This window comes from Porites lutea, chromosome 9, assembly GCF_958299795.1.
Source record: "Porites lutea chromosome 9, jaPorLute2.1, whole genome shotgun sequence".
In the NCBI taxonomy this organism is placed as follows: domain Eukaryota; kingdom Metazoa; phylum Cnidaria; class Anthozoa; order Scleractinia; family Poritidae; genus Porites; species Porites lutea.
Genome location: NC_133209.1, coordinates 25,785,882 through 25,798,194, shown reverse-complemented (window position 1 = coordinate 25,798,194; position 12,313 = coordinate 25,785,882). Strand labels below are relative to the sequence as shown.

At 40.9% G+C, this 12,313-nt stretch overlaps 2 protein-coding genes across 2 annotated transcripts; both read right to left on the bottom strand.

Annotated features, from left to right (window-relative positions):
* Window positions 1-554: 554 nt before the first annotated feature.
* On the bottom strand, window positions 555-1,790 carry LOC140947901 (uncharacterized). The gene has a single exon (XM_073397117.1). The coding sequence runs from the start codon at window positions 1,483-1,485 to the stop codon at window positions 874-876; it is 612 nt and encodes a 203-aa protein (XP_073253218.1). The 5' UTR covers window positions 1,486-1,790; the 3' UTR covers window positions 555-873.
* A 2,336-nt stretch (window positions 1,791-4,126) lies between these two features.
* On the bottom strand, window positions 4,127-7,604 carry LOC140948564 (neuroligin-4, Y-linked-like). Its single transcript, XM_073397818.1, has 2 exons — window positions 6,468-7,604; window positions 4,127-5,181 (listed from the first exon to the last, which is right to left on the bottom strand). Exons 1-2 carry the CDS (start codon window positions 7,598-7,600, stop codon window positions 4,527-4,529), a joined length of 1,788 nt encoding a protein of 595 aa, XP_073253919.1. The 5' UTR covers window positions 7,601-7,604; the 3' UTR covers window positions 4,127-4,526.
* Window positions 7,605-12,313: the final 4,709 nt, after the last annotated feature.

The window sequence follows — 12,313 nt, the reverse complement described above, 5'->3', positions numbered from 1 at the left end:
GCCCATTTCAATTAAAAATGAGAACCGTGTCACAAAATCCCCCCAATGATGGATTGATATAAGGTCCTATTATTCATTCCTAGCTCCAAAAAGCCCGAAAACAATAATGCTTTTTCATGCGTTTCAATTAAGAAAGAGGCTGCTGTTTCGAACTTTCTTGCGGCATTTTTTTAATAGTTGACCCTGACATACAGGAAGATGAAATTTGTTTTGGCTTCGTCTGGTTCTAAGTTTGGAACAAAATCTTTTATACACACAGTAACTTCCTTCTGATATTACTTCTGGCATATCGCAAATATTTGGTAATACCTTGAACACATGAGAACCATTAAAATTTGACCTTTCGCTTAAAGGTACATCTCAAATCAACACAAGCGGCATTCAGCGATTCAATGAGTGATTTGCTCGTAGTAGAAGTAGGTTAAACACACACCGGGGTAATACTTGTTCTGGTAAATTGCTTTTTTGTTCGCAACTAAATGTCTCATTATCTACACAGATGGTTATTTAAACACGCCTGGAATGCTTTGCGGAGCTTTCACAAACACAAGAGATTGGACTGACCTCTTTAATATAACCAAAACGAATCCAAAATCAGTTTTTAACAACTTTTATATCTAATTTGCAAATGACAAGGCAGGAGAAAAAATCATATAAAATTCAAAGCCTGTCTTTGCTAACAGAGTTAATTCTCAAGGAGTGTTTTTTCGTGCCTTCTTTGATGGAAAATTCCCACCGTAGAAGGCTACATATATTTTTGCATCTGCGATTCATTTTTAGATCTCTTGATAATATAGATAGGATTTAAGCTGTGAACAATTAACACTCGTTCCATGCACTCAGCTGACTCCTCTACTTAGGCGTTCCCTTTTTCTATAACCCATTAACAATCTTTTTAATTTCAGCCCCTGCTCTGATAAGGTGCGAAGCGCAATCGAAATGTCCTCCGCGCACGGCGAAATCCAGCGCGGAACAGCCTTGAGAGTCAACTACATCTACTTCGGCACCACTGTCGATTAACAACTCAACGCATTCATAGCTTCCCTCAGCTGCTGCATAATGTAAGGCTGTTAGTCCCGAAGGGCTCTGGTGATTTATATCAATTTCACCTTTAAGCATAATCTTTGTTAGTTCTGCAACGTCGTTATCCGTGACGGCAGCGAACAAGACAACCTCAGGGGCGAAAGACACGCTCCTTGTACGCTTCATGGCTCCTTCAGCCGGTATGTCCGAAATTATCGTCTTGCAATTGCTACGGGACGACTTCCTCGGACAGTACATTTTTTCAAGTTCTTTGCAGTCTGGTAAAGAATAAGCTCTTCTTAGTTCCCATAAGTCAGCTGCGTTTGGCGGCTTGTTTATTTTATGCCTTAGACTGGCCACAGAGTATTTCCTCTGCTTCACATGACCGTATCGTTCATCCTTTTTTCTCTCCAAGGAAGGCACGAAACCGCAGAATGATTGCCGACGATGATACGCGTTCATGGCTTGCTAACAGCTTGATCGACAAAGTAAATATCACAGAAAATGTGCTGCAGAAAAATCGAAACCGGTCAACTGAGGTTTCTTGACCGATATGCTCTTGCCACTTGAAAGCGAACTTCGTTGATGACAGAGGTCCTTGAGAAAAGCAGACAAGCCTCACGAGAAGTTCTCAGGTCAGTTTAGCTGCAAAAATGCAGCAGGTCTTCAGTTATCGGATCGCTTTAAGCTACCAGTCAATGAAAACAAAGGACCATCAAATTGCGCCTATTTTGAGATGGTCAATCCTATTGACATTCTGTCAACCGCAGTATTTACTTGCTAAATGATTAAGTAACGTAAGTGACGCGTTCAGTACGTGCGGTCCCATCCGCGCGATCCACGTGCTTAAGTAACTGAAAATTAATTCTGTGGCTGCAACCATCGAAGTTCTCCTTTTACTAAAGAAAAGATGGAACTTTCCTTACTTAAAGCAAATAACGACGGAATACAAGGGGGGGATGTCTGGTAGCAGTTAACTTAATTAGCAATTATTGGATGAGGCTGACTCCTGAATCCGGGAAATTTTTTATCTTGTGGTATCCGGAATCCGGGAAATTTTTCTTGTCGAATCCGGTATCCTGGGCTTTGGAATCCTGAATCCAGCTCAATTAATGGGCCATAAACACGATAACTGCAATCCAGAATCCATAACGTGGAATCCGGAATCCCCGGTTTGGAATCCAGAATCCAAGACTGTCCTGCTTGGATTCAGTCAATGCAGATCGAGGAGGATGCTATCGCTATTAAACACACTCCGAGATCTGCATAATTCTTCATATCATACGAAAGCCGAATCCAATAATTATTTCCTTATTCATTGAAATATTTCCTGATTAAAGACGTGCTTACCTCGATCGAAGTTATTTCCGTCTTCATAACATTTGCCGTTTCCTTGACAGTTTCAAGTTGTTAAATATTAAGGGATAATTATTCTCACTAGCAGTTTTTATGGGCGTTGAGTAGTATTTTTGCTGTTTTTTTAACTGTTTTTAGGCAGTAGTCTCAAAACGTGTGAAATCTTTCGCAATTTCCTCTGACTTTTGCCAAAACAGCTGCGCTACAACGCCTTCTACTGTAAGAGTCTTTTTTCTGTCAATAACTGCACAACTGACGGTCAATTCTACTGATTTCGACAAAAGTCTTCCGAATTTGGTAAACGATAGCCTCCTGGTTATGAAGAATTAAGGGGATTTGAGCCAATCAGAAACAGAGAATTATTCGCCCTTATTCGAGCCATGAAATTATGTATACCTGTGCAGTTGAAATCCGATTTCTCGAACTTCGCTTTCTGGAACATCTCGATAACTTTACTTTCCCCAGTTTCAACACTGAGACTTGAGCCCAGATTTTTCAACAGTAATTTCGAAGCAATGTCCTCTTCTCTCAGAGGTTTAGGCGAAGGCTACGTTCACACTATATACCGAATAGCTTTTCGTGGCCCCACGAGTTTATCCAGTGTAGTGTAAACACCCATCCGATATGTAAGGCCCGGTTCAGACGCCGCTCCACTCATGCGCCGAACCTAACTGATGAATTAAGTACGGCAAAAGAGCGGCGTCTGAATCAATTTGGTACGGCAGTTTTAGTTTGGTGCGGCAAAAGCGTTAAGTTCGACAGAGTCTGTCGAACTTTTGTCGAACTTAACTTAGGTTCGACACACGGTACGCCGTCTGAATCAGATGTCGCGCCTGTGTCGCTCCAAAGACGAACTTAATTATTCAATTAGGTTCGGCACATGAAAAGTACGGCGTCTGAACCAGGCCTAACTCTCCATTTTAGAGATCGGAGCGGCACCACAACCAATTGCGTGTATGAACAGAGGCCCTATCATCGCCCCATGCAAGGGAATCCAGGACAGTCTTGGTTTCGGGATTCCACGCTGTCGATTCCGGATTCTAGTATTTGTCAGTAGAGCTTGGATTCCGGATTCCTTGAGCTGTATTCCGGATTCCAAAACCCCGGATTCCCAATTGTATAAACAAAAATTTCCCAGATTCCCTTACTAAGGGCGACCTTTCGTCCCTTTCGTGTGAATGAAGCCTGAAACTTAACACCAGTCCTCTTTTCAGTGAGGCCTTCTCTCCATACCGGACTGAACTCCCGGATGGACAATGAAATGGTTCGTCCCATTCATTTTGAAAGCTTTTGAAAATATATTGGCTGTGATTGAAAGCGACTCAGTTTTCTACTCTTTTCAGTATGCATATGTTTATACATTGGACGAGCTATTCTCCCAACACGTCCAAATCTTATAAAGCCATGTTTATGCAAGAAATTTTTACCCGGGTGGTTCGTGTGAATGGTAAGCAGCCGCATATTTCTGCACGCATTGCGTAGTACGCGGTGAGAGAGAATGAAATTAGTGGCTCTTCAAAACAACACGATGAAACCTTTTTACGAGGGAGGTCTTTTTGTTTAATAGCACTTCTTTTAGTTTAATCGAACATCTTTCGTTTGTATAACGTTGCATCGAACATCTTTTAATGCACATAACATGGTTGTATTCAGTATGAAAGGGATGTATGTACACATGACGTTAATGCAATGATGTTTCCATATTTTGCCGTAAAAACGCGCGATACTTAACACTCTGATCTAACGGCAATGTAATGGTATGTCGGTTTTTTATGAGGAATAAGCTGAATACTACTAAACACTCTCAAGAACAATGTCTTATTTTATTCGAACCTGTTTAAGAGCATAATTAACATAACTTGGAAAAATGCAGGTTCTTATTATTATACTCGCGGCTGTTTACTGTAAAATTATCACGGGAAACAAACATTGAGGTCTCATTGCCGACTTTTCAAGTTCATATCCGAAGATCCATGTGCATTTTAGTGATTGATAAGGCTATAATTCGTATTATCACACACTACAAGCATGGAGGTTTGTTTACAGTTTGTTATCTTATCGGCTGATTAATCATGGACTAGTTGTTTGGTTCTTGAGCATATTTTGTAAAAACTATTCCTAAGAGCAGAGTTTCCAAACAAAGGGGATCAGTTATGTTGTGAGGTAAAGGTTAAAAAAAATAAAATATCTAAACCCGCTGTAAATAAAACTGTTTGAACCATTTCAATAGCAAAACCAGCGTTAGCACTATTGACGGTAAACACCTCGCTATCAATCTTAAACTTTGCTAGTTTAGGGTAGTAATCATTCCAAAAGGCCATCCGGCGAGGATTAAATGCTGTTTCCAATCTCGGATTAACGTCAATTCGCAAATACGATCGGCGACTTGAGTTGTACCCCTCCCAGGTAACGCCGCTAACTGGTTGTGGCGTGGGCTCACCAAACCTGGCGAAGTTGGTGTAGAGTTTCATGATAAATAAACTGACGTTTCTGTCGGCTGTGTCATACATTGAAGAAAGAGGCGGTAGAAGTGGAATACCAATATCAAATGGCGCGTTATCAAAATGAATCACTCCCATCCACTCTGGAGAGAGACTGGCGTTTGATGGCCGTCGTGCGAACTCGCACATGTACACAGGAGCCACTTCGCTGTGAATATCGGCTACCTTGTGACTAGGTGCGAAGAAAAAATAATCGCTAAGCAGATCTATAAGCTGGCTTCTCAGTGCATACTGATCGTTGTTGTCCGGCCAAGGGGTGTACATGAACTCCAAAGCATCCGAGATGAGGTCTGCTACTTTTCTGGAGAATGACCACAAACGGCATTTCTTTTAATTATGGTTTAAAATACAGGCTTAAATAATACAATGTCGTAAAATCACAGGCTAGGCCGACCATCCGAACTATTCGAGGCATAGTGATGTCACGCGCGACATGTGATCAGGGGCACCCAACGACAATTTTCGGAAAAATATCTGTTCGGAAGACGATTTGAGATCTAGAATTTTCGGAACATTTGTTGTAAAATTTCTTGCTTGCCTGCTTCTCCTAGGATTTTCGAACATCTAAAATATGGTATAATTGCCTATTTTTAACAGATTTTTACCCTAAAAAGGTCACCTAGAATTTTCGGGAGCCTTTTTTCTGGCTGAAATTTTCGAAAAGGTAAGTTTCGATCCCTATGATTTTCGGATCACTAGACTTTCAGCTAGGAAATCCGAGCAGATGAAAATTTTTTAGGGGATAAAAATATGCCTATATCTACCGTTTAAATACCAAAATACGTTTAACAATGCTATGTTTTAGCGCTCCTGGTTTTAGTGGTTTTGAACTATATTCTCGTTGGGTGCCCCTGATGTGACGCCATACATTTACTGTATTTCGTAACGCCCGCTCTCGGCTTGATTTGAGTGATCAGGAGAAATGTTCAGTAAAACGCAGACTTTTGCACCTTTTGATCCCAACTGTTGATATAATGTAAGAAAAATGAATAAAGATAACTTACCGCATGTTTTTAGTGCCGTGTTCTTCCTTATTGTGACGTTTTCGGGGGTGTCAGTTTCAAGAATATGTCACCAAAAACATACGATAAGTTATCTTTATTCATTTTTCTTTCATTAAATCAACATTTTGGATCAAAAGGTGAAAAGTTCTGTGTTTGATAAGCATTTCTACCGATCACTTGAATCAAGCCGAGAGCGGGAGTTATGAAATACAGTAAATGTATGGGATCGCATGTTTCGCGTGACCTAACAATGCCTCGAACAGTTCGGGTGGTCTGCCTGTGGTAAAATCAAAACTAAAGAAATATGCATTGCTTGATCATGTCATCACCTTACGCAAATGTGAACCAATCATTGATTATCTGAGTTTCACAGGAAAGAGGTTATGCTTTAACATTGCTTATTTCTTCAAGCCTTTCTCCAGGCCAGCACGTCAATTCGGTGACGGACTTCATGTACGTGACGTGACTCATCAATCTAGACGCGCGGCTGAACATTGACATGCAGGATATGGACAATATCATTATTTAAAGAATGGTACATCTAATGCATTTGGCTGCCACATCACAAAGAAAACATCCTCACCTTTTATTTCTACCTTCGACAAACCCTGATAAGGCGTCTTTGAACAATGATCGGTTGACTCCGTTTTCCAGCCCAGCCGTCCCTACAAGACTTCTGATAGAAGTTGCCCCCTCGTGACTGTTAAAGCTTATCATTAAAGGCACCTTCTTGAATTTCCTTTTCTTCCGCAGATTCCAGGGTGTATCAGTGAGAAAATGCCCGTCCACAACTGCTGACCAGCGATAGAAATCATGGGCAGGGGAAATGAAGATATCGCCAGCCGCTTTCTGTATGTCCATGGCCTTTACTTTGCGAATGCATTCCACCATGGCGTGGTGATCACTGGATGTACAATGCAACTTTTGGGCCAACTGTTTCGCGAAACGGATGCCATATGAACTTGGCTGAATCGCCCAGGGGCACAGATCTACTCCGCTCTCTGCAATGGCTTGGTGGAAGAGGTCCTTAGACAGAGGTGACATAATATGGAAGTTAACACTTGACCCACCAGCGCTGTCGCCTAAAAGAGTTATCTTGTTAGGGTCCCCACCGAAGTTTTCAATGTTTTCCTTGACCCATTTGAGTGCTGCCACCTGATCCAGTAATCCAAGATTTGCGGGAGCAGCGGAACCTTCGGTGGTGAAAAACCCAAATGGACCGAGACGATATTGGATCACCACAACTACAACGCCATTTAGTGCCAAAATATCGCTAGGAAATGCAACAGAATGACCCCCTGTATAAGCCCCACCGTGAATATAGATAATCACGGGTAAACTTAGGCTAACGTTGGGAGTGTAGACGTCGAGAAACAGGCAGTCCTCGCTATAGGTTATATTGTACCCGTAGCGATCAAAGTAAAAAGCGAATCTTTGAGGCTGCATACAAGCACTCCCATGTTTTTTAGCCTGTCGTATTTTCGGTTTCCAGCCTTCAAGAGGTTGTGGTTTTCTCAGTCTGTTACCCTCAGTCGGCGGAGCGGCGAATGGAACACCCAGAAACTTGTCAACCGAGTGGAACCGTAGGTGAATAGGAAGACTCGGATAAGAAGCTGTAAAGCCTTCGAGTTTTCCGTACTTCGTTGTAGCGATTACTGAATGAGCCAACGGTAAAAATGAACATAACACGATAAATGGCGCTGCGAGGAGCATCATGGACATAAAGATTCCAAGGAATAAACTGATTCAGCAAAACTGAACGTCACTAAGCTGAAAGTCGGCGATCTATATCTGGATCGATTCAGCCGCTTAAAATAAAACGCTAGGCTCAGATTTATCCGGGGGAGTGAGTACTCAATACAGTAAGTATACGGGGAGGGTCGTCCTACTCTTACTTATCCTTTATAACCACCTTTGGCATAAAAGGTACCCCTTCCTTACACCTCCCATTGACAAACTGAATGATTCCCCTAAATGATTCCCCTTTTTACACGTCCCTACCTTTAAAACACTACATTTCTTTTCTAAAATGAATTGAGTATATGACTGATGCATCAAGTATTTTCGAAATGTTCTAGTTTTAAAAGGCCTTCCCTGCTCTTTATATGCTTCAACTCCTGACCGATAACTGCCTGCCCTTTTATATTATCCTGAACCGTGAAAAAAGAAATCTGAACCGTGAAAAATGTAACCCATTCCTGTGTAGTTTCCCCTTACAGACTTCTCCCCGCCCCCCCGCCCCAAACCCTTATCATGCAGATTCTATGACAGTCGAATAACAATGAATAACGGAAGTGTATTCAGTCACGCTATTTTTCAGCCCTTACTAAACGTGTGGAATAATATAAGGAAAAGGTAAAAAATTCAAAGCGGCACAGACTTCCAAAAATAGAAAATGCAGATTCAGATTGCATTTATGTCAACCTAAAAAACGGCCTAATTTGTCTAATTAATTAAACCCCATTTACACGCGCTAAAAAAATGGACACGGCAAGCCAAATTTTCGGCACGGTGCTGACGATTTTGAGGCACGGCACTCCCAATTTTCGACGTGTAAACCTACTGGCCCCAAATGTAATGTGGCACCAGTGCTCAAAATTTTAGGGGTGCCGAGACTACCTCTCGGAGGTAGTCTCGGCACGGGTAAACGAGGCACGGTGCCAAAAATTTGGCATGCCGTGCCAATTTTCTTAGCGCCTGCTAGCTGTAAATGGGGTTTTAGTCTCGTTATGTGTATGTTTACGGTGGTGTGATTTACGAATCTAAAGAAACAATGAATTTTTTTCATAAAGAATAAAGATAAGCGAGATAAAATAAGTGTTAAACAAAATTTTATTTAATAATTATTCGTTCACAATATTTCTTCGTTAGGGACTGGCTAATTCTCAAATCACCAGCTAGCGTTGACCAAATATGAATAGCCTGCAAAGCAGGCGTATTTTGCTGTGCGATCCATTTGGACTTTCGACTGACCGAGAGTTGGGGCGAGCCAAAAAATGATTCCAAGGGAGAGGTTGACGCGTACCAGGCTAAAATATAGAAGGTGTTTGCCGCAACGCTACAAATATCGACAGAAAAAAGGGACGGCAGAAGGCACAGTCCTCCAGCTGTTTTGATAGAGCTGGAGAAGATGGCGGAACATTTCACACGTTTTGCAAAGAAGAAATTAAATAGCAAGCTACTGGTTAGAAACATAACAAGAATAACGCCAAAAATACCACCACCACTCGACAGATGACAAATGTGGATCTTTGTGGAATATCTTCCAGACTTGGTGCGTCCCTAAATTTTCCGAGAAACATGCAAATCAAGGTGGGTTCTTTACATCTATCGGAGCAAGCATGTTTTGAAGTCTGAAATATTTTGAATGAAAAAAAAAAATGTCAGATTCGGTTTTATATGATATGGTGAATTAGGCATATCTCGAGGCGTGTGGAACAAAATTCTCTGCTTCGATTTGCTTATTTTTCATATCAATACGTCGCTAAGCGAAAGATTGAGAATTATCACAGGCGAGCCAATCACGACTTGCCAAAGCCGAAGGCTGAAGAAAAGAATTGACCTGCGAGACACCAACAAATGACGATAATTTGTGATAATGGGGTCAATAGCCATCGGGTTTAATAATTTTTTATCATTCTACATACAATCGAATCTCTCCTCGCAACCTCTTCAGTAAGCTATTTAGAAAGGAACAGCTTTACGGTCAGCACCAGCATCATGCATTCATTTTGTACAGTACTCGACAACTTGAACTCGGATAACTCGAATTTCCCGCTAACTCGAATTGTTTTTCGTTTCTCTTAGAGTTCGAGTTGCCGGGGTTCTAATGTATTGCGAGCTAGTGCCCCTTAAACAGAACATGCATGGCTGAATACAGCTATTTCAAAAAACGTTGTCGGAAGAAAAGAAAAAGGCTTCAAGCCAAGTCCGCAAGGTAATGTGGGTTGTTTCAAATCCGTCTTTTGCTGGCACTATCACTCCACTAAACTGGTCGCTGATTCATTTGAACCATACTTATCATTTTAGTTTTTAAAAAAGCACAAGGTAACATTACGTTTCAGTCGAAGTACGCTCTTGCATATTCCCATCTTTGAAAGCAATTTTCAGTCAGCTAATTAGCCAGGAAAAATGACATTAAATTTTACATTTTATCAATTTGCATAACGTAGTAACGAAGTCGGAGAAAAAAAGCATTATAAAAAAACTTTTTTCCGAATAATGGTTCCTACTCAAGAATTAAGTAAAGCTCGCCAAAGTCTACTGCAGCTAATATTTTGCACTACACCAGCATGTGAGAATGTATGGACAACCACTTCGCCTTCATTCCACCTCGTTCATTTTTTTAAATGATAGCGATTTCTCTGGAAATGAATTCTAAAGGACTAGTTTTAAGTTAAAAAAAAAAAAAAGAAAAGAAATTTGTGGTCCGCTGTTCACTTCCCTTATGAAACATGAGACATTTCAAGCCGTAGTCGTGCAGCAACAGCCACGGACAAAAAAGGGTGATACACGTGCAAATTAAGTTGTTGTTTTGTTAATTTAAACCTTTATATATGTTGTTCACGGTCTCTTTCGTAGACGCGTTAACGGGCTACCATTTATAAACTCAAGCGCTTGTAACGCAGATTGGGGAGATCAAGAGATAAGGAGAACTGGAAACACAACGCTCTGCGTGAAAGTATTTAGAAAAGCTGGGAGAGCCTGGTAAAAAGGATTCAACATTTTCATAGTGATGAGTTATTGCAAGAACGTTAGTTTTGAGCGACGCACGTCAACCGACAGTGAACTTTTAGCATCCTTCGCTTGGGCAGTATGCTGCCCACATTTTCGGGAAAAGCGTTCTTCATTAGAACCCCGGTAACTCGAACTCTGAAGGGAAACGAAAAACAGTTCGAGTTAGAGGGGAATACGAGTCATCGGGGTAAATTTCAGGGAAATTTTGATCAAGGGAATGGAAATTTAGTTCGATTTAGGGGAGAATTCAAGTTATCCGAGTTCGAGTTATCGAGGTTGCACTGTAGAAGACTAATTAAAGGCACTTAGTAATAGAAATTTGGGCTTCATGACATATTTCAAAAGAAAAACGTCTCACTTCCTATTGACGCGTGCGTCGCTCAAAAACGCCTTTGCTTGAGCTCCGACGAGACAATGTTGCGCCAAAAATTTATTTGAAAAAAAAAAACTGTACGCGGTCACCATGTCACAACGCTAATGCCAGTGGTTAGAAAGGATGTCAGGAACTTTGCATCGCGGGCTCTAAAGAAATGTTGATGCAGGCATTAAAATGATAATTCGACGTGATAGAATTACAAACGGTGGAGGAGGAGTGTGTTTCTATGTGAAAAGTTCAATAAATTTTACCATACGAAATGATTTAAACATGGACACTCTTGAAAATCTATGTCTGGAAATTCAAAAACCTAGATCTAAACCGTTTTGTTGTTGCCACGTGGTATAGACCACCTGATTCTCCTACTGGTATTTTTTCACCTTTCGAAACTTTAATTGGGAAACTCGATTCCGAAAATATTGAATATTTTCTAATGGGAGACCTTAACTGCGACATGATTGCTACTCGATATGACAATAATACATGCAATTAATGATTTTCAAGTTAGCCAGGTCACTACTGCAAAATCACTTGGAGTGACCATCGATGACAGACTTGATTGGAGTGGCCATATCGAGAAAGTAACAAAGAAAGTCGCTTCTGGTATTGGGGCCATAAAACGAATAAGGCACCTTGTCCCTCAGGCGACCTTACAACTAATATATCAAGCTTTAATACAGCCACACTTTGATTATTGCAACATTGTTTGGGGAAACTGTGGGATAACCTTACGGAATAAGGTTCAAAAGCTACAAAACAGAGCAGCCCGTGTTTTGACCTACTCAAGCTATGACGTAGATGCTGGTCACCTTTTCAAACTTCTAGGGTGGAAAAACCTAGCTCGCCAGCAACAATTTCAAAGGGCTACGATGGTTTACAGGTCTCTGCACGGGTTGGCTCCAAACTATCTTAGTTCTAAATTTGAAAGGCGAGAAGTCGCATATAACCTAAGGGACTCTGAAAATAAACTCAATGTTCCATTACCGCACACAAACTATTACAAAAACAGCTTCAGCTGTAGTGGCGCCATTCTCTGGAACAGTCTTCCTTGTAACTTAAGGGAAGCAGAGTCCCTTGGGCAATTTAAACGATTACTCAAAGAACTGTAAGGCACGGCATTCGTGGAAAGCAGCTTTTTTATTTAAATATTTTTATTATATTAGTATTAGGCATTTTTTAAGCTGACGAATTTTGTACCGTGGATAAATAAAGATTATCTATCTATCTATCTATCTATCTACCTAAAAGAATGTCTATTTGCGTTGGTCGTTTTTAGATATAACGAGTAAAAAATACAAATAGTAAGTTTTGTTTTA

Coding starts and splice junctions, on each gene's coding strand:
- LOC140947901 (XM_073397117.1), bottom strand. CDS start 1,485: ATGAACGCGTATCATCGTCGGCAATCATTCTGCGGTTTCGTGCCTTCC.
- LOC140948564 (XM_073397818.1), bottom strand. CDS start 7,600: ATGATGCTCCTCGCAGCGCCATTTATCGTGTTATGTTCATTTTTACCG. Junction 5,182..6,467: donor GTCGAAGGTAGAAATAAAAG/GTGAGGATGTTT, acceptor GTCATTCTCCAG/AAAAGTAGCAGACCTCATCT.